The sequence below is a fragment of the Muscardinus avellanarius genome, assembly GCF_963383645.1.
Source record: "Muscardinus avellanarius genome assembly, chromosome: 14".
Lineage (NCBI taxonomy): Eukaryota > Metazoa > Chordata > Mammalia > Rodentia > Gliridae > Muscardinus > Muscardinus avellanarius.
In genome coordinates, this window is record NC_137800.1 from 65755680 (window position 1) to 65777434 (window position 21755).

The window sequence follows — 21755 nt, forward strand, 5'->3', positions numbered from 1 at the left end:
TTCCCAAGCAATAGGATTACAGGTGTGAGCCACCATGCCTGGCCCCAGAAATGATTTTCTTTGAGCAGTGAAATGGAACAACTAATCTGAATATTTGTATTGAGAAGATAATTACTCAACAAACAAAGAGTTTGGGGATAAATTAATGATAATAACAGACAACTAAACACAAGGGGGAAAAGGACAGTTATGATTCTGGAGGATTGGGGAAGTTGTAAAGGAAAGGAGAAGCTTATGATGGGTAGACTTTTTAAATATGACCAATCCACATTGCTTATAATAGCCAACAAGTGGTAGCAGTCCAAATGTCCATCAGTGGATGAGTGGATAAACAGACGTGTGCGCATGGCATGGACTGTCTCAGCTTTAGGAAGGAAGGAGATTCTGACATACGCTGTAGCCTGGACAAACTTTGATAACACTATGCTCAGGGAAGAGGCCAGTCACCAAAGGACAAACACCGCACGATTTCATTTGTATGAGGTAGCAATTCAGAGACATGGCTGCTGGGGGTGTGGGAGGGGAAGGGGAGTTTAATGGGTACAGAATTTCAGTTTGAGATGATGAGAAAGTTCTGGAGATGATGGTGGTGATGGTTACACAACCCTATAAGTGTCTGAATTATACACTTGAAAATGATTAGAAGGGGAATTTTATGTTATATATTTTTGCTACAATAAAAATCCTTAAAACAGACAAAAATATCTTGTAAAGGTAAAGTGCTATATAAATGAATAAAATTATAACAAATTTTCTTTTCTTTTTTGTGTTACTGGGGATTGAACCCATAGGCATTCTACCTCCAAGCTTCATGGAGCTACACTCCCCAGCCCTGTTTACTATTTTAATTTTTAATTTTAATTTTTTTGTGTGGAACCCAGGGGCATTCTATCTCCGAACTACACCTTCAGTCCTATTTTTTATTCTTTATTTATTTATTTATTTATTTTGTGGTACTGGGGTTCCTGGAAGCCCTTCTACCTCCGGGCTACACTCCCAGACACCTATTTTTGTATTTTTATTTGGAAACAGGGTCTCTTAAGCCAGCACACGCGCCTGGCTTCGAACCTGCGCGATCCTCCTGTCTCTGCCTCCCAAGCGCGGGGATTACAAGCGTGTGCCACCACGCCCGGCTTTATTCTTTATTTTGAAACAGGGTCTCACTGAGTTGCAAAGGGCCTCACTGAGTAACTGAGGCTGTCCTTGAACCATGATTTTCCTGTCTCAGTGAAACCGGGTTTCTTGAGAAGAAACACAGTGTTTCCTTAAGATGGAGTTTCTTGAGAAGAAACTCGGCATTTCCGTACTGGATTCTTGTCTGTGATGAGTGAAGAATGACACCCTCAGACTGCAGGAAGGGGAGTAAAAGGTTTATTGGAAGCAACAGGGAATAGGAAAAAGTGGCCAAACACTCTTAAGGGCTGTCGGGGCTCTGGTGTCTAGCAGCTGCCTTCAGGTCACTACCCGAGTGTAGCCTGGGCCAAGTGCCTTCAGTTGCAAACTGCTTTCTCCCAAAGTCCACGCCATCTGCCAGAAAAGAATAGGGGAAGTGACAGAACACCCTTAAGGGCTATCGGGGCTCTGGTGTCCAGCAGCTGCCTTCAGGTCACTACCTGAGTGTAGCCCGGGCCAAGTGCCTTCAGTTGCAAGCTGCTTTCTCCCAAAGTCCACGTGATCTGCCAGAAAAGAAGTGCAGGTCACCCCTAGGGGCCCTGGTTGGCCTTGATGTCCAGCAGAGGCCTTCAGGTCACTACCCGAGTGTAGCCTGGGCCAAGTGCCTTCAATTGCACTCCACCTTCTCTCAAAGCTAATGCAACCTGCAAGAGAGAGAGAAGCTCCCCAACGGGGAGGGGTTCCCAGAGTGAGTAAGCATCCTGGTGACTGCTCTAGGGGTTTATATATCTCTGCATGTCCTCTGTTGGTTGGAGTTTGGGAGGCAGTTCTTAAAATTTGCATAGGGTATTTGCATGTCCTTTGAGGGTCTCCTTTCAGTAGAGATGTCAGGCTTGCTCCAGTGATGTCTCCTGGGTTTGTTGATTAGTGAACAGATGGTTTTGTGAAGCTTTGGTCATTCTTGTCTCTGAACTTTGGAAGAGCTGGTCTTTTTTAGGAGCCTTGGAAGTTAATTAGTATTCATTGCCTACTTCCTTTCTACCTCCTCATCAGCCTCCCAAATGTTGGGATTACAAGCATATGCCACCATGCCCAGCCTTATTTTTTAATTTTGAAATAGGGTCTCACTAAGTTGCAGAGAGCCTCACGAAGTATCTGTGGCTGGCCAAGAACGTACGATCCTCCTATCTCAGCTTCCCAAGTACTAGAGTACTAGGTGGGGAATTCACTTGTGTTTTCAGAACCAGATGTAAAAACTACTTTTTTTTTTTTTTTTTTTTTTTTTGCGGGTCTGAGGTTGGAACCCAGAGGCACTTGACCTCTGAGCTACAACCCCTGCCCAATTTTTTTATTCTTTAGTTTGAAACAGGGTCTCACTGAGTTGCGGACGGCCTCACTAAGTTGCTGAGGCTGTCTGCGAACCTTGATCATCCAGTCTCAGCCTCCCGAATGCTGGGATTACAATCGTGCGCCACCACAACCGGCTTTACCTTTATTTTAAAAGTCTATTATTAGAAATTTATACTCTAACAAATAAATTGTCCATACATCCATCTTCCAGTGATAAACTCTATACCTTAAGATAATTTTACAAATTTCTTTTTTTTTCTTTCACGCATTTATTGGTGCAATTATACATCACAAATTTCTTCTAACGCTTTTAATACAAAAAAAAAAAAAAAATCTGGCTACTGGGCGTGGTGGCAGATGCTTGTAATCCCAGTACTTGAGAGGCTGAGACAGGAGAATTGCAGAATCAGCTACTTAGTGAGAACCTTTGTAACTTAGTGAAACCCTGTTTCAAAATAAAGAATAAAAATAGGGCTGGGGATGTAGCTCGGAGGTAGAATGCCCCTGGGTTCCATTCCCAGTACTGCAAAAAAGAAATAAAAAAATAAAAAATATAAAATCTGGCTGGGTGTGGTGGCATATTCCTGTAATCCCAGTACTTGGAAGGCTAAAACAGGAAGATCGCAGGTTCGAAGCCAGCCTCAGTCACCTAGTGAGACCCTATTTCAAAAACAAACAAACAAACAAACAAACAAACAAAAAATAAAGTTGGGTGTGGTGGGGCACGCTTGTAATTCCAGGACTTGGGAAGCTGAGACAGGAGGATCGCAGGTCCAGAGCCAGCCTCAGTAATTTAGCAAGGCCCTTCAAAATGTAGTGAGACCGAGCCGTGTGTGGTGGCACACACTTGTAATCCCAGCATTCGGGAGGCTGACACCAGAGGATTGCGGTTCGCAGACAGCCTCAGCTACTTAGTGAGGCCCTCTGCAACTCAGTGAGACCCGGTTTCAAAATAAATAATAAAAAAATAGGGCAGGGGGTGTAGCTCAGAGGTCGAATGCCCCTGGGTTCCATCCCCAGACCCGCAAAAAAAAAAAAAAAAAAATGTAGTAAGACCTTGTTTCCATATAAGAAATAAAATTGGTCTGTGGGTGTAACTCGAGGTAGAATGTCCCTGGGTTCAATCCCCAGTGCCACACAAAAATATGAAATAAATAAATAAATAAATAAATAAATAAATAAATAAAATAAAATCTGGGAGTGTAGCCTAGAGGTAGAGTGCCTCTAGGTTCAATTTCTGGTAATTATCATCATCATCATCTGACCATATTACATATATCTGGTTTAAAACTTGCCCTCTAAAACACCTACATTTTACCTTATGAATTTTTTTTTGGGGGGGGGTACTTGGGATTTAAACAAGAGATTTCACTTCTAAATACCCAGCCCTCTTGTTATCTTTTATTTTGAAATTTAGTCTCCTAAGTTGCTGAGGCTCTCACTAAATTGCTGAAGCTAGCCTCCAACCGGGATCCTCCTATCTCAGCCTCCCAAGTACTGAGATTACTGGTGGGGTCACTACTCCTGGCTTATCTTACCTTCTTTCCATGTCTAAATTCATATTAACACACTGACTTATCCTCCCCTCCCTCCTCTTTCTTGTCCTCTTTCTCCTTCTCTTCCTCCTTCCTCCCCCTGCCCCCCCCCCCGTCCCCCGCCCCTCTCAGCATTGAAGATTGTTATCAGAGAGCTACATGCCCAGCTCTTTAGAAAGAAAAAGGAAAAAAAAATTTTTTTTGAGACAGGGTCTTACTAAATTGCCCAGGCTGGCCTTGTACTTTCAATTCTCCATGTAAATACTGGGTTTACAGGTGTGCGTCATTGCATCTACCTCAACACACTCATTTCTCTTTCTTTCTTTCTTTCTTTCTTTCTTTCTTTCTTTCTTTCTTTCTTTCTTTCTTTCTTTCTTGTACTGGGGATGGAATCCAGGGGCATTCTACTCCAAGATATACCTCCAGCCCTGTTTTATTCTTCTTTATTTTGAAACACGGTCTCACTAAGTTGTAGAGGGCCTCACTAAGTAGCTGAGGCTGGTCTGGAACTTGTAATCCTCCTGTCTCAGCCTCCCAAGTACTGGGATTACAAGTGTGCACCACCACCCAGAGGTACTCTACCTCCAAGCTATACTCCTAGCCCATTTATTTATTTATTTATTTATTTATTTATTTATTTATTTACTTATTCGTGGCACTGCAGACTGAGTCCAGGGGCATTCTACCTCCGAGCTACATTCTCAGCCCTATATTATTTTTATGTTGAAACAAGATCTCACTAGGTTGATGAGAGTTTCACTACTTGCTGAGGCTGTCCTCAAAATCGCAATCCTCTTGTCTCTGCCTCCCAAATACTGGGATTACAGGCATGTGCCACCACAGCCAGTGAAATATTTTATATTAAATATAAGTCCCTCTTACAAAGCCACATTTGTCCGTAGCCAGAAAAAGAATCTGAAATCCCCTTCTTTTGTATATTCCATATTTTCTCAGGAATACGTTAAATGAGAATATCAGTTGTCGTTCTAAGAAGACAGCAACTCCTGTTTAAAATCATGATATTCTTTTCTCCTTATTTAGTAAGGCACGGCGAGAGATTGTTCAGAGATGACAGGTGACGTTTGTTCTGCGTGCCTCGGTGGGAAAGGACTCGAGATGCTTTGTTAGATTTCACCAGAAGCCAAACTGCTAAGCAGTTAAAACTCCAGGAGCTGTCAGACAGGTTTAGCTAGAATGACAATACCTAGTGCCTCTCCACACCCACCTTTGCAAGACAAAACTGCTGCAGGGGTTTGTTGAAACTGTCTCAGACTGTGCTGTAACTTCTTTCTATATCTGAAATGTCTGTCTCACGCCAGCGTGGCTTAAATGTTTCAGGTGAAAATAATGTTGTTCTGAACATTCACAGTCGGGATATATCTTTCTATTTCTCTTGGGTGGATTCCTAGAAGTGCAATTGCTTAGTCATATGGGAAGTTTAATCTTTTAAGAAATTGTAAGGCTGTCATTCCAAGTGAATGTAGTACCCAGAATATGAGAGTTTTAGTTTCTCTGTATCATCATTAACATATTTTTTCTGTCTTCATATCGTGACAGTTTTAATGAGTATGTGATATTGCACTGCATTCTTAGTTTGCATTTACCTAATAATTAATAATGTTAGCACATTTTCATACAAAAATAAAAAAGGGAATTTTTTTTTTTTTTTTTTTTTTGGTGCTGGGGATGAGACCCAGGGACATTCTACCTCCAAGCTACACCCCCAACCCCATTTTTTATTCTTATTTTGAAACAGGGCCTCACTGAGTTTCAAAGGGCCTCACTAAGTAGTAGCTGAGGCTGTCCACTAACCGCGATCCTTCTGTCTCAGCCTCCCGAATGTTGGGATTACAAGTGTGCGCCACCAAACCCAGCTTAAAAAGTTTTTTGCAAATAAGTAAAAAACCATAAATTGAATGCAGTTAGATATGCTGTCATTAATATTAACCTCATGGTGAAGAAGTATTCAAGCTCCCTTCTTTATTTGCATTTTTCTACCCCTTTCACTTGTCCACCCAGTGGTGTCTACACTGAGCTCCATCCCCAGCTGCCCATTCAAAAAAACTTTCTTTTCTTACGTGGAGACAGGCTCTTGCTAAATTGCCCATGCTGGTCTCTAACTTTCCTTCCTTCCTTCCTTCCTTCCTTTTTTGTGGTACTGGGGATGGAACCCAGGGGCTTTTCTACCTCCAGGCTATACTCCCAGACCTATTTTATATTTTATTTGGAAACAAGGTCTCACTAAGTTGCTAAGAGCCTCACTAAACAGCTGAGGCTGGCTTTGAACCTACTCGATCTTCTAGTCTCAGCCTCCCAAGCACTGGGATTACAAGCGTGTGCCACCACACCCGGCTCTGTTCTCTAACTTTCCATCCTTCTACTTCAGCCTCCTGAATTGCCACAATATTTTCTTTCATCTACTTCTTGCAAAAGTGAGGCTTTCTCCTTTGGAGGTTAGCAATAGATTCTTTTAAATCTATGGAGATGGTTAAAAGAAACAGAAGTAGTCTAGTCCTCTTAGAGACTTTAACATATGAATGGCCTGTGGGTTCCCAGGTGTCTGGAAGAAACTTTCTCTTGTCTCTTACCTCTGTGGTCCTATAGCTGAGGACTATGAAAGAACTGGGAGAAGACCCTGTAAGGAACGCCTGCGTGCCTCTGTTCCTCTGGGCAGAGTTGTTTTCCTAAGCCAAGTTGACATTGGTTGTAACAGCTCTCCACTAAGTCATTCTCACTGCCTAAGCCCTCCTCATTCCAGATCAAAGGAAGAAAACTCCCAGGGAAAGCTCCAAGATCTGCAGCTTGACACTTTCAAAGAGCCTTAAAGAAAACCAACAGAAAAAAAAATGCCCAAGAAAATATGATGTACTTTTAAAGCAATGGGAATAAGATGTTTTAAATGAAGTTGGAGATTCCTGATGATATAATACTAAATTGAGAAATTGAACGCAACATTGTATATATAATCTGACATCGGTTAGGTAAAATATTCATGGGGTAGGGGAAAAAACTGGAAGGAAATCTAAAAAAAAATATTAGTGTATCAGCTGGTTGGTATAATTATAGATGAAAGTTTCTTAGCTCCATTATTTCTGCCATTTCTTAGCATTTTACAACAAATGTACAGACTTTTAGAATCAAGAGGAAAAAAACTCCCCAATTTTGGGTTCATGTTTCTGGTCAGTCTCTCACTTGATCCGCAGTGAGCTCTTGACTCTAATGTGGGTTTTGCTCCTTTACCGGCAGGGAGCTTGGCCAGTAAAGCAAGTCCTTTCTCCTGGCCTTCGTTTTTCTCTGTGTGGATGAGAAGAAGAGTTTGCATAGGGCTCTTCCCTGTGATCTGTGACCTTCCCACGTCTCTGATAAAAAAAAAAAAAGATCATGGGCCGGGCATGGTGGTTCATACTTGTAATCCCAGTGTTCGGGAGGCTGAGATAGGAGGATCACTCTGTTCACAGACAGCCTCAGCTACTTAGTGAGACCCTTTGCAACTCAGTGAGACCCTGTTTCAATATAAAGAATAAAAAATAGGTCTGGGGTTTTAGCTTGGAGGTAGAATGTCCCTGGGTTCCATCTCCAGTACTGGAAAAAAAAAAAAAAAAGAATCTTAGAAATGTAACCCTCATTAAAATATATCCTTTTTTCCTTTCTTTTTTTTTTTTATTAGTGCACTGTATTCATACATCATAGTGGGATACAAACTTTTGTAGACATACATGCACACATAGCCCAGTCAGCCCCCACCCGATCCCCACCCCATTCTCTCCCCATCCCTCCCTCCCATGCTTGGCTTAGTGGTTGACATCTAGTATTATAGCAATTTATCCAAAATTGAAAATGATAATCTCACATAACAGTTTCATTTGTCTGATACCAAGCTTTTGATGACTTAAAGATAACATTTCAATATTTCTTTTTACATTCTTTCATTTTTGACAAGGTTTCCACAAACATTTGGTGGTAGAAATAATAATATTTTAACTAAATATTGTTGAAACATAATAATTACATGGAAAAGAATAAAATTGGACCCTTACCTAATCCCATATACAAATATTAACTCAAAATAGATAAAAGACCTAAATATAAACCTTAAGACTATAAACTTTTAGGAGAAAATCTGGGTCATAAAACCTCACAACATTGAAATTGGCAGTGATTTCTTGGATATGATTTCAATGGCACAGGCAACAGAAGAGTATACAAACTCCCTAAAAAAAAAATATTGTATATCCAAAGACAATGTAAACAGAGTTAAAAGTTACTAATAGAATGGGAGAAAATATTTCCAAATGCTATATCTGAAGGTATATTAATATTCCAACTAGAAATCCTAAAAATTAACAACAATAAAGGCAAACAATACCATTTAGAGATAGGTAACAGACTAACATAAATAATGAATCTCCACAGATAACCAATCTTAGTTGTCTGTTGGATGGAAAATCTTGTTTCTCTGGTTCTGGTGTGTGTTACCTATTTCTTCTTTGTAGTTAATCTCTTTGAGTATTTTCTCTAGTGCTGGTTTTGAAGACATAAATTCCTTCAGTTTCTGTTTGTCATGGAAGCTTCTTATTTCTCCTTCTAATTTGATAGAAAGTTTTGCTGGGTAGGAAATTTTTGGCTGGAAGTTGTTTTCTTTCAGAGTTTGGAATATGTTACTCCAAGCCCTTCTGGCTCTCATGACTTGGTTTGGGAAGTCTGGAGTGATTCTAATTGGTTTGCCTCTGAATGTCACTTGGCCCTTTGTTTTTGTTGCCTTTAAGATTCTCTGCTTGGCTTCCACATTGGTCATTTTGACAATTATGTGGCATGGGGATCCTCTTCTCTGATCCTGTCTAAAGGGAGTTCTATAAGTTTCCTGGACCTGTGTATCGACCTCTTGCTTTATGTTTGGAAAATTTTCTGCTATTACTTCCTTGAAGAGATTGTTGATCCCTTTGGTTTCACTTTCTTTTCCCTCCTCTATTCCAATTATTCTTAGGTTAGCTCTCTTAAAATGGGCCCATATTTCTTCAATGTCAGATTCCTGCTGTTGAATATTTTTTTCTAGATTAGAAACTATGCGTTCATTTTTGGAATGATCATCTTCTAAGAGCGAGATTCTGTTCTCCATGTGGTCTAATCGGTTGTTTGTGCTTTGAATTGAGGCCTTTACTTCATTAATTGCATCCTTTATCTCTTTTTGGCTCTCTCTGAATTCTTTTCGAAGCACCTCTATTATTTCTACAGTTATTTTCCTGATTTGATCTTCTAGAAATCTCTGAATTTCTGTTTTATCGGGTTCTGATGTTGTGGGGTTGTGGGCATTCATTGCTCCAGTATTATTCCTCTTTCCCATGATTTCAGAAGTTTGTGCCTTCTCTGGGTTCTTCCCTTGGGTCACTACGACTTCACTTAAGGTGTTGTGGATCTCGAGTCTGTGGTATCTCAGTCCCCACTACTCCTTTACTGGGTTGTATCGCAGAGTCTCAGACCCAGGGGGTCGATAGAGGCTGCTTTAGACTATGGGGGGGTGCCAGGTTGGGCGTTCTCCTATGGTGTGATATCTCTGCCACCGCCACTCCCCCACTGGGTCAAGTCCCAGGGAGTACGGTACTGGGATTTCTCCTCTGTGGCCCGCAATTTGACTCACTGTTCTTGAGTACGCAGATGTAGCTGTACTGGACTCGGTGAATTCGCTGCTGCTGCCGCCGGTGGCAATATGGCGCCACTGCTACGCCCTTGGCTGTGAGGCTGGCTTATTTTTTCTTGGTTTTGAGTTCTACTCTGAATCCTTGCAGCGTGTGCTGAGCTCAGCCACTGGGAGCTTTAGATGCTCCCTGCGCCGAGAAATCCTGCCTGGCTGTTCCGTAGCGGCTCACCTCGGCTTGCTGTAGCCGTCCGGTGAATTTGCCGCTGCCGCCAGCAGTAAAGCGCTGCTGCCGCGTCCTCGGGCGTGAGGCCGGTGTATCTCCTCTGTGGCTCTGAGCTCTGTTCTCAGTCTGCTTTCTCTCTGGAGCCTGGTGATTTTTTTTGTTTCTCTGGTGTTGGTGTTTTCTGGCTATGAAAGGCGCTGATTTTGTGGTAATGGAGATTGGTTGTTAGTGGGGCTCTTTAGCCCCGCTTTTCTCGGTCGCCATCTTCCCAAAATATATCTTTATACTGTTGCCCATCATGAAATCTTGAATTTAAAACACCCTTCCAGCCAAGCGTGGTGGCGCACACTTGTAATCCCCGTGCTTGGGAGGCTGAGACAGGAGGATCGCGCAGGTTCGAAGCCAGCCTTAGCTACTTAGGCTCTCAGCAACTTAGTGAGACCCTGTTTCCAAATAAAATATAAAATGGGTCTGGGAGTATAGCCGGGAGGTAGAAAGCCTCTGGGTTCCACCCCCAGTACCACCAAAAAGAAAAACAAAAAACAAACAAAACAAAACAAAAATAAATAAATAAAACACCCTTCCATATGTGGCTATAATTTAGCATAGCATCTTCTTACCCCATATGAGATTTTAATCTAAATTATTTAATTATAAAAGTAAAATGGTGGTGTTCACGATTAAATGCAATTCATGATTATGTTAAAAATCTTGGGCTAATAGTAGTTTAACATTTTCTCATCAGCCATTTCTTTATAAGTGATGAACTTTAGGTTTTCCTAAGCTGGTTCCTTTAGATAATTTTTTTTTTTTTTGCGTATACTAACACCGTCCATTGTTTTATATTTTGTCCCTTCCTTTATCTGTTAATATCATCAGAGTTATAAACTTGCACATTTCCCTTATTGTCACATTTCTCTTATGCTGACATTTCTCTGTGCAGCAGGGAAGCAGTGCTGTATAAAATAAGTCACGGTGAGCTAAAGAGCTAACCATGTCGCTTTTTTTTTTTTTTTCCAGTACTGGGGATGGAACCAGGGGCATTCTACCTCTAAGCCACACCCCCAGCCCTATTCTTTATTCTTTATTTTTTGAAACAGGGTCTCACTGAGTTGCAGAGGGCCTCACTAAGTAGCTGAGGCTGTCCTTGAACCACAATCCTCCTGTCTCAGCCTCCTGAATGCTGGGATTCCAAGCGTGCGCCACCATGCCTGGCTTCATGTTGCTTTATTAGTTTCTTTATTAGTGATTAGCACATGCGTTATCCATGTACTGTTTGCTGATAACTGGGTTTACCAGCATTAATTTGCATCCTGCATTTATATTTACAGAAGTTTAAGTGTTCCAACCTGTCAGTTATTCAGATTGGCAATGACTCACAGTCATGATGACCTTAGAAAATTACTTTGAATTTGTATCAAAAAAGGTTTGAGTGTAGCAAAAATATAAAGGTTATTTGCATCCTTAATTATATATGTATGTGTGTATATACATATACACATACACATACACATATACACATATACACATACACATACACATATACACATATACACATACACATATACACATATACATATACACATATACACATATACACACATACACATACACATATACATATACATATACATATTTATTTTTTCTTTCAGTACTGGGTGTTGAACCCAGAGGCCCTTTACCTCCAAGGTACACCCACAACCCTTTTTATTTTTTCTTTTTGAGGTTACTGCGAGTCTTACTATGTTGCTGAGGCTGTCTTTGAACCTGTGATCCTCCTGTTCCAGTCTCCCAAGTACTGGGATGACAGGTAGGCACTACCACACCCATTTCTGAATTATATTTGTCTGTATGGATTGCCCACTGAAATAAGTATGGATTATTATTTGTCTTGACAGGTCAGAAGTCACTCATCCAGGGCTTGTGTACTCTGTGTGGCCCATAGCTGTGCTTGCCATCTTTGGCTTTCTTTCTTTTCTTTAATTTTTTTTTTTTTTTTTTTTTTTTTTTTTGGTGTGTGTGGTACTGGGGGTGGAACCCAGAGGCTTCCTACCTCTGGGCTATACCCCCAGACCCATTTTATATTTTATTTGGAAACAGCGTCTGACTAAGTTGCTGAGAGCCTCACTAAGTAGCTGAGGCTGGCTTTGAACCTGTGCGATCCTCCTGTCTCAGCCTCCCAAGCGCGGGGATTACACGTATGCACCACCACGCCTGGCTTTTATTTTTTATTTTGTACCAGAGTTTTTCTAGGTTGCTGAAAGTCTTGCTGTGTTGCTGAGGCTGGCCTCAAATCTGCGTTCCTCTTGTCTTAGCCTCCCAAGTATTGGGATTACAGGCATGTGCCCAGGTAACCTGGACTCTTAAGAAGAAAAGATATGCTGGGCGTGGTGGCGCATGCTTGTAATCACCGCGCTTGGGAGGCAGAGACAGGAGGATCGTGCAGGTTTGAAGCCAGCCACGCGTGCTGGTTTAGGAGACCCTGTTTCCAAATTAAAATGTAAAAATAGGTCTGGGAGTGTAGCCCGGAGGTAGAAGGGCTTCCAGGAACCCCAGTACCACCACCACCAAAAAAAAAAAAAAAGAAGAAAAGATTAAGAAGGGAAAGTATGGGTGAATCCACATACAGTATTCTGTGTGTGTGTGTGTGTGTGTGTGTGTGTGTGTGTGTGTTAATGGGAACTGAACCAAGGGGCTTTCTACCTCTGAGCTACACGCCCAGCCCCCCCCCCTTTTGAGACATAGTCTCACTAAATTACCCAGGCTGTCCTTGAACTTGTGATCCTCCAGCTGCAGTCTTCCAAACAATGGGATTACACCACTGAGCCACATCCCCAGGCCTTGCCTGCCACATAATGGGCATTTTCTTTACCTTACATTATATTTTCAGTTTGGCCCTTTGTTTATGGCTATGATTTATAAGAATATCACTCCCCTGGGTGGTAAACTGTCCTGTGACCAAGAGCTAGCTATCATTTACCAACAAAGAGAGAGGCGAGAGTTCCCGTGGGATTTTGAGCAAGTAAATGGTTCTTCTTAATCTCACCAGAAACAAGTTGTTTGGTTTAGTTTTAAAAATCTGCTCAGGTTCTGACTGATGGCTCTTTCCTAACCGTAAGGTCATTTCGAAGGTCAGCCAGAAAGAAGGTTGCCTGTTGGTGATCTGTCTCTATCAGGACAAGGGGAGGTATCTTCAAGTGGCAGGGAAAAAATAGCTGACCTTAGTCAGGTCAGCTGGTGAGGATTGCCAGATGTGTGTGTGTGTGTGTGTGTGTGTGTGTGTGTGTGTGTGTGTGTACTGGGGATTGAACCCAGAAGCATTCTGCCTTCCCAGCCCTACATGAGCCTGTTTCAAACTAAAAAAATAAAAAATAAAAAATAAGGCTGGGGGTATAGCTCAGAAGTAGAATGTCCCTGGGTTCAATCCTAGTAACACACACACACACACACACACACACACACACACACACACACACGCCCCTAGCCAAGAATGCTTAGGTTAATGGGTGATATCCTAAGTTAATGGGTGATATCCTAAGTTTTATGTACTATTTCAATTTTCTTTCTTCTTTCTTTCTTTCTTTCTTTCTTTCTTTCTTTCTTTCTCTCTTTCTCTTTCTTCCTCCTCCCCCTCCCCCTCCCCCTCCTCCTCCTCCCTCTCCCTCTCCCTCTCCCTCTCCTTCTCCTTCTTCTCCTTCTCCTTCTTCTTCTTTGTGGTACTGAGGATGGAACCCAGGGCCCTTCTACCTCTGAGATACACCTCCAGCCTATTTTATATATTTTTTGGAAACAGGGTATCACTAAGTTGCTGAGCGCCTCACTAAGCTGCTGAAGCTGGCTTCAAACCTGCCATCCTCCTGTCTCAGCCTCCCAAATCCTGGGATTACAAGCGTGCACCACCACGCCCAGCCTTATTTCAGTTTTCAAAAATGGTCACACAACTGATCTCATCAGATCCTCACTGTAGCTCTGGAAGATTGGCAAGGCAATATTATTATTTCATTTTTCCACATGAAGAAGATGCGCTCTTGCCCTAGGAAACTGTAGCACGGAGATCAGAACTAGGGTCTTCTGTTCAACATTCATCATGACGTCAGCCAAGTTAATGTTGCATGTGTATCTGGATTCCGCCTTCCTAGCATGGCAGTCTACTTATTTAATCCTTCTATCTTCCTATATCAGCCTTAGAGAGATGAGTGGAACCCTTCGCCTTCCCAGGCCTGGTATGTCCAGTTAGCTGGGAGCCATTTGTGTTCTTGAAGATACCTGAGGAGGGCAGGATGCTGCGAGGCAGGTTGGGAGGCAGTGAGGAGTGTGATGGGCGGGCTGTGAATGTCACCTCTTCCCTTGTGCTGAAAGCAGATGGAAGAACTCTGAGTCCGGGTAGTGTTTGGGTCTATGGGCTGCCCAGTTTCAGACTATTCGGTGTGAACTCTCAGAGGAGCCCCTGGCTGAGAATAGCTCTCACCATCCCTGGGAGGTGTTTTGTTTCTAAGGCGAATCCTGTGTGATTGCATTCCCTGTTTTATTACACATTATTGGAGAAAGGGGGTCCCTGAGTTATTTATATTGAAGTTTTATTGTAACATTTTAAAAAAATGGTGGCTTAAATTCATTTTTTTAAAATTTCAGCATCTGGTATTGGTCCTTTCATATAGTGGGTTATACTTATTTGCTGCACAAATGAGGTACATAGAGGGAAAACATCCTAAATCAAATTTTGTATGTTACTCACTGACATTTCAAAATGATCTCTCTCCCCTCCAACCGGTGGCTATGGGCTGTTTGTGCTAAGGCTGATTTTCAACAGCTGACTGTTTTGGAAGGAAAGCTGTCTTGTCTACTTGTCAGTGTTTGAATGATCATTTGAACACCTGATTGCATTTGCCATTATTAAAAAAATGAGAAAAAACTGAGAGCGAGATGGAAATTATTGGGATTTAACAGTGGTAAGCTTTTATCTCACATCCTTGACTCGCTGGACTAAACTGGTCATTTCTGGTCAACTGGGAAGAAAAGCAAGATATTTTATCAAAAGGTTGTGCTTAAAAGGTCAAGGCGTCCATTAAAGGCACAAATATGGCAAATTTAGAAAACTACTACCTTTAGAATATGCAAACGTAGTTTAATATTTTTTTCAGGTAACTAACATTTCAGAAATACATTGTCTAATAACGCAAATTAACTGACATTGGGAAGATGAAAAATATGTGTTATAAAGATCTTTCAGTTCTCCAAATTACAGAAAGCTTTCTATGGCTGGTGTGAGCTGGGTCTGTGTATAAACCTGGTTGGTGAAGACTACTGTGTGGTTAACTCTCAGCTATTAACTCTCAGCTATTAACCCTAGAGCAAGTTTCTGGAATGTTCTGGTATAGAGTTACTCATCTGTACCAAATAGATAATCTGTCCCTCTCAGGTTCAAATCTTTGGCCATCGCCTTGTTAGAATTTTTTTTTTGTACTGGGGATCCAACCCAGGGGGCATTGTTCCTTCAAGTAACCTCCCCAACCCTCCCCCCCCCCTTTTTTTTTTTTTGAAACGGTTTCATTAGGTTGCTGAGAGCCTTGTTACACTGCTGAGGCTGTCCTCAAACCAGCTATCCTCAACTCGGCCTCCCAAGCACTGATGGATTACAGGCTGCGCCACCACGACCAGCTCCAAGGTTCCCTTCCGAGTCTTGAGGTGAAAATCTTCATAATGTCTTGCTGAAAATGGCCAAAGAGCCGCGCGTGGTGGTGCACTCTTGTAATCCCAGCATTCGGGAGGCTGAGACTGGAGGATCGCTGTTCGCGGCCAGCCTCAGCTACTTAGAGAGGCCCTCTGCAACTTAGTGAGACCCTGTTTCAAAATAAAGAATAATTTTAAAAACAGGTCTGGGGGGTGTAGCTTGGAGGTAGAATGCCCCTGGGTTCCATTGCCAGTACTGCAAAAGGAAAAAAAAAAAAAAAAGACCAAAGAATTAAAACCAACACACTGCAACTTATATTTTCATGCTGCCCAACGAAAAACAGCTATACATATTTTCCTCTTTATCTTCCCGTCGAACAAGAAGTTTCTAGCGAAGACTTTTTTTCCATAAAGGAGTGTTTCTGTAAAAGTACTTTTAACCCATCGGAAATCGAAGGCAATTTCCTAGATGCCTGAAACAGAGACAACTTAAAAAAAAAGCTTCCCAACAAAACCCATCCCCTACGCGCTCTCCCTTACGTGCGCGCTGGGCATCCTTCCCCCGGACGCACCTGGTCGCGGGTGGAGCGGCGGGGCTGCACCTTCGCGGGCGGGGCGGGGCTCGGGGCGGGGCTCGGGGGCGGGGCTAGGGGCGGGACGGCACCTTCGCGGGCGGGGCTCGGGCCGGGGCGGGGCGGGGCGGGGAGGGCGCCGCCGCGCGTCCCGGGGCCCCGCGCACCCCGCCCCGGAGCCGCGGCCAGGTGTGGCCGAGCGCGGTGCCAGCGGGGAGGAGACTCGCGCCCCCGCCGACCAACACCCCGCGCCCGGCGCCGCCGCGGGTCCTCTGCGCCTGGCCGCCCTCGGAGCCACAGCCGCCTGGCTCCCCGGCCGGGACGCCCAGGACACGCGCCCGCCCGCCCGCCGCCGACATGAGCTGCAACGGGGGCTCGCACCCGCGCATCAACACGCTGGGCCGCCTGCCGCGCGCCGAGTCCGGCCCCGACCTGCGCTACGAGGCGGCCGGCGGCGGCGGCGGCGGCGGCGCGGGCAGGATGTACTACTCCCGGCGCTGCACCGTCACCGACCAGAACTCCGACGGCTACTGGTGGGTACCCTCCCCACGGCCGCGGGGACCGGCCCGAGCCGCGCCGACCCGCCGTGCGGCGCCCTCCCCGGCCCCCGCCCCGCCGACCCGCCGTGCGGGCCCCCCCGGCCCGCGCCCCCCGCCCCGCCAGCCCTCCCCGGCCCACCCGGGCCCCGGGGCCCCGCGCTGCCCGCCCCCGCCCCGCCAGCCCTCCCGGCCAGCAGCGCCTTTGTTTCGGCCCGCAGGTGTGAGGTCGGGGTGTGTGTGTTGGGGGGAAGGAGGCCACAGACTCTTTAATTAAAATCAAAAGTAAAACTGTTAAGGAGGTGTGAGGTCGGGGTGTGTGTGTGTGTGTGTGTTGGGGGAAGGAGGCCACAGACCCTTTAATTGTAATCTAAAGTCGGTATGTGTGTGCGTGTTGGGGGGAAAAGGGGCCACAAACCCTTTAATTGATCAAAAGTTAAACTGTTAAGGAGGTGGGAGGTCGGTGTGTGTGTGTGTGTGTGTGTGTGTGTGTGTGTGTGTTGGGAAAAAGGGGGCCACAAACCCTTTAATTGTGATCAAAAGTTAAACTGTTAAGGAGGTGGCAGGTCGGTGTGTGTGCGTGTGCGTGTGTGTGCGTGTGTTGGGTGAAGGGGGCCACAAACCCTTTAGTTGTGATCAAAAGTCGGGGTGTGTGTTGGGGGGAAAGGGGGCCACACACCCCTTAATTGCAATCAAAAGTTAAACCGTAAGGGAGTGGGGGCCCGGCGCTGTCCGGCGGCCACGGTGGGACTCGGGGATCTCACCGCAGATTCCCGGCCATCCCTGACCACCCGGGAGCGATCGGGCGGAGGGTGTGCGGGCGCCCCGCCGTCGGGTCTGGCGGAGGCCCTGCCTGGCACCCTCTGGCTTTTTTCTTTTTGCGGGAGGCCGCAGGGCCTGGGAGAGGGGCTCCCCTAGCCCTTCGGGGGGGCCACACGGAGCCCCGCCGGCCGGCAATCGCACCTGTGGCTCCGCTCCTGGGCCTTTTGTTTTTCCCTTAAAAAAAAAAAAAAAAAAAACTGTGAAAAGCACCGTGGGACTTTCCTAGCTCCGGGATCCTAACCCGGCCGCGGGTCGGCTGAGGGCTGGGCGCTGAGGGCGACCCCGGCGGGGGCGGCGCTGGAGCCGGGGCCCCGGGGCGGACCCGCCCGCCGGGGTGCAGGGTCTACCTCGCTCGTCGTCTCGGAAGTAGACGGAGGAGGGGCGTGGGAAAAGGATGGAGAACGTGTGTTTTACACGGTCCGCGGGGCTGGACTCTGGGAGCTGGCGAGCCGTGAGAGTTTTCTGCCCGCACCCTCCCCGCCCCCAGCCAGCCCTGCCCACGTCGGGCTCCGGGGAGAGGCCCGAGCACTAGGTCATTATTTACCCAGCCTGGTGGCCGGAGGCCCTGGAGGAGCAACTTCAATCCGCTCCAGGGAAGTTCTGCTTTGCCAGCACAGGCCGAGGCAGGCGCTACCTGTTTTCTGGTTGTATTGATGCCTTCCTTTCCGGAACAGCCTGATAATTTCTCTCTTTTTTTTGAGTTGGTAAAGAACTGTCTTAGAGCTCTTTATTTTCTGAGCACAATATTCCCTTGGGGATTTCCATGGGTGGGGGGAATGTGCCAAGCAATAGAAGAAATAAAAACTTGGGTTTTAAAGTTTGTTTTGAATTTTTGTCAGCATTTAAGTCGGAAACTTCATTTTTCCTTCACAATCTGCCAGGATTTGGGAATCATTATTATTATTATTTGTAGTACTGGGGGTGGAACCCAGGGGCTTTTCTACCTCCGGGCTACACTCCCAGACCTATTTTATACTTTATTTGGAAACAGGGTCTCACTAAGTTACTGAGAGCCTCACTAAGTAGCTAATGCTGTCTTCAAACCTGTGCGATCCTCCCGTCTCAGCCTCCCAAGGGCTGGGATTACAAGCCTGCGTCACTACACCAGATTGGAAGCATTCTTTTAAATATGTGGATTACACAACATTTTAACCCCAATTGGAATATGTAAAGACAGACTTTTTTATTTTTTGTTTTGAAACAGAGTCTCTTAGGTTGCTCAGAGTCTTGCCATATTGCTGAGGCTGGCCTCAAACCTGAGATCCAACTCTTTCAGCCTCCCAATCCCTGGGATTATAGTCATGAGCCACCATGCCTGGCTGTAAGGATTCTTATTAATTTTTTTGACATTTTATGAGCCAAGTATTTATTATAATTATTTTTTATTAATTAATATGCTTCTATTACTTTTTTTGTGTGTGTGGTCCTAGAATTTTGAACCAGGAGCATTCTACTTCTGAGCTTACCTCCAACCCTGTTTTATTTTTTTATTTCAAAACAGGATCTTGCTAAATTGACAACCTTACCAAATTGCTGACTCTGACCTTGAACCTAAGATACTCTTGTCTCAGACTCCCAAGCACTGGGATTATAGGCATGGGCCAACAAGCCTGGTTTAAATTTCTTATCTCTTATTATTTTTGCTGCGCTGGAGATCAAACCCAAAGTCTGGCACATGTAAGGCAAATGTTGTATCACCGAGCTGCACCCAGGTCTTCTTATCTTTTAAATTGAAAATCATCAGTACCTCGTAGTTGATTACTCTTCTGGCTTCTTAGACATTTTGTAGAGAAGTAAAAATTTAGTTAAATAATTCATTGGTTGCCGGGCGTGGTGGCGCACGCTTGTAATCCCCATGCTTGGGAGGCAGAGACAGGAGGATCGCGCTGGTTCGGAGCCAGCCTCACTGGTTTAAGAGACCCTGTTTCCACATAAAAAAGTTAAAAAATAGGTCTGGGAGTGTAACCCGTGGGAGTGTATCCCAGAGGTAGAAGGGCTTCCAGGAACCCCAGTACCACAAAAAAAAAAAAAAAATTCATTGGTTAATCAGTTGCATAAATACACACATTTCAGCTGGGCATGGTGGCACATCCTTGTAATCCCAGTACTTGGGAGGCTGACCTAAGAGAATTACAGGTTAGAGGCCCTCAGCAACTTAGACCTTGTTTAAAAAACAAAAACAAAAACAAAAAACCTAGCTGGCCTGGTGTGGTGGTACATGCTTGCAGTGAGGCCCTCCATAGTCGAATGTCCCTGGGTTCCATCCCCTGACCTGAAAATAAACAAAAACAAACAAACAAAAAATCCAAACCAGGTCTGGTGGCTCATGCTTGTAATCCCAATACTTGGGAGGCTGAGACAGGAGGATTGTGCAGGCTCAAGGCCAACCTCAGCAGTTTAGTGAGGCTCTCAGCAACTTAGGGAGACCCTGTTTCCAAATAAAGTATAAAAAGGTCTGAAGGCATAGCTTGGAGGTAGGACAGCCCTGGGTTCTATCCCCAGTACCACAAAAGTGAATAGATAAATATATGAATAAAATAGGACTGGGCTATAGCTCAGAGGTAGAACACCCCAGTAAAATCCCAATACACACACACAAAAAGTTTTATTAGGATTCTTCACTGACACACTTGAGGGGGGCTCCCTGTGTTTTCATGGTATAGTATTACTGTGTTCTGTTTTTCTAACTAACAGCCTGTTTAGAAACCTTTCAAGTTTTACATCCCTCTGGGAAGAAAAAACAAATCCTAGTGAAAAAAATGAGTAACTCTGTGGAAAGACGTGTGCTCAGCAGGCTGCTTGGCTTGAGTTAGCAGGCGGCCGTTCTTTCTCAGTCTCTCCTAATGGAGTTTCCCTTCAAGCCTGTCCCGGCCTGTCTTGGTGCTGCTGAATGCAGAATAGTCCCATAAGTGCTGACTTCTGCATTTTGAATCATGGTGACTGTCTGAGAAGTCAGGCCTTGTACCGGTACCTGTTTTTCTGGTGGCTTGACAGTGTGGAGGGACTTGTTTGCTTAAGTAGGAGTCCCTCTCTGCTCTAGGGAACGCCTGCCCTCTGCTAAGTAGATGATGAGTAAGAATTTAATAAGCATTTTCTGACCAACAGTTCCCACTCCCCAAATAAAGTTTTTTCCTTTTTCTGACTGTACTGGAGGTGGCGCCGAGGGGACCTCTACCACTGAGCTATACCCTCCCCACAGGCCCTCCACTTTTTTTGGTACTGGGGCTTGAACCCTGGGGAGCATTGTTCCTGAGCTACACCCCCCAGCCCTTTTTCATTTTGAAACAGTCTCATTGAAATTGCTGAGGCTGGCCTTGAACTTGTGATTCTCTTTTCTCAACCTTCCAAGTACTGGGATGATAGTTGTGTGCTACAGTGCCTGGCTCCAGCCCTTTTTTATTTTGAAGCAAAGTCTTGCTAAATTGCAGAGGCTGGCCTCAAATCTTCTTGTCTCAGCTTTTTTTTTTTTTTTTTTTTTTTTTTTTAAAGCAAAAAAAGCAATATAAGAGCCGGGCATGGTGGCGCACGCTTGTAATCCCAGCACTTGGGAGGTTGAGACAGGAGGATCGCACAGGTTCGAAGCCAGCCTCAGCTACTTAGTGAAGCTCTCAGCAACTTAATGAGACCCTGTTTCCAAATAAAGTATAAAATAGGTCTGGGAGTATAGCCCAGAGGTAGAAAAGCCTCTGGGTTCCACTCCCAGTACCATTAAAAAAAAAAAAAAAAGCAATATGAGAGCCTGGAGTGGTGGTATATGCCTGTAATCCTAGTACTTGGAAGGCTGAGACAGGAGGATTGCAGGTTTGAGGCCAGCTCAACAATTTAGTGAGATCCTGTTTTAAAATAAAAAATATGCTGGGTGTGGTGGCACATGCTTGTAATCCCAGGACTTGGCAGACTGAAACAGGAGGATTGCAGATTTGAGGATAGCCTCAGCAAGTAGTGATACTCTCATCAACCTACCGAAATCTTGTTTCAAAATACTACTACTACTACTACTACTACTACTACTACTAACAACAACAACAACAATAATAAGTAGGGCTGAGGGCATAGCTTGGAGAGACAATGTCCCTGGGTTCCACTCCCAGTACCACAAAAACAAACAAACAAAAAAGGGTGGATATGTGTGTGTGTGTGGTATGTTTGGAGGTAGAATACATCAGGGTTCAACATTTAGTACCACAAAACAAAACAAGGAACTACAATTTGAGAACTACTGGTTGAATTTAAACTCATTTATTTAAAAAAAAACCTGCTACTTTATTGCCTGAATTAGATTAGTGATTTTTTTTTTTT

At 44.5% G+C, this 21755-nt stretch overlaps 1 protein-coding gene across 3 annotated transcripts in view; it reads left to right on the forward strand.

The window, feature by feature from the left end:
• Positions 1–16455: 16455 nt before the first annotated feature.
• DSP (desmoplakin) overlaps positions 16456–21755 on the forward strand; it is a gene marked incomplete at both ends in the record, with an annotated part of 56914 nt that continues 51614 nt past the window's right edge. For all 3 annotated transcript variants that reach the window (XM_080709829.1, XM_080709830.1, XM_080709831.1), the window contains one exon: positions 16456–16631. In XM_080709829.1, the coding sequence (XP_080565955.1) occupies positions 16456–16631 (176 nt within the window). The remainder of the gene's footprint in view (positions 16632–21755) is intronic.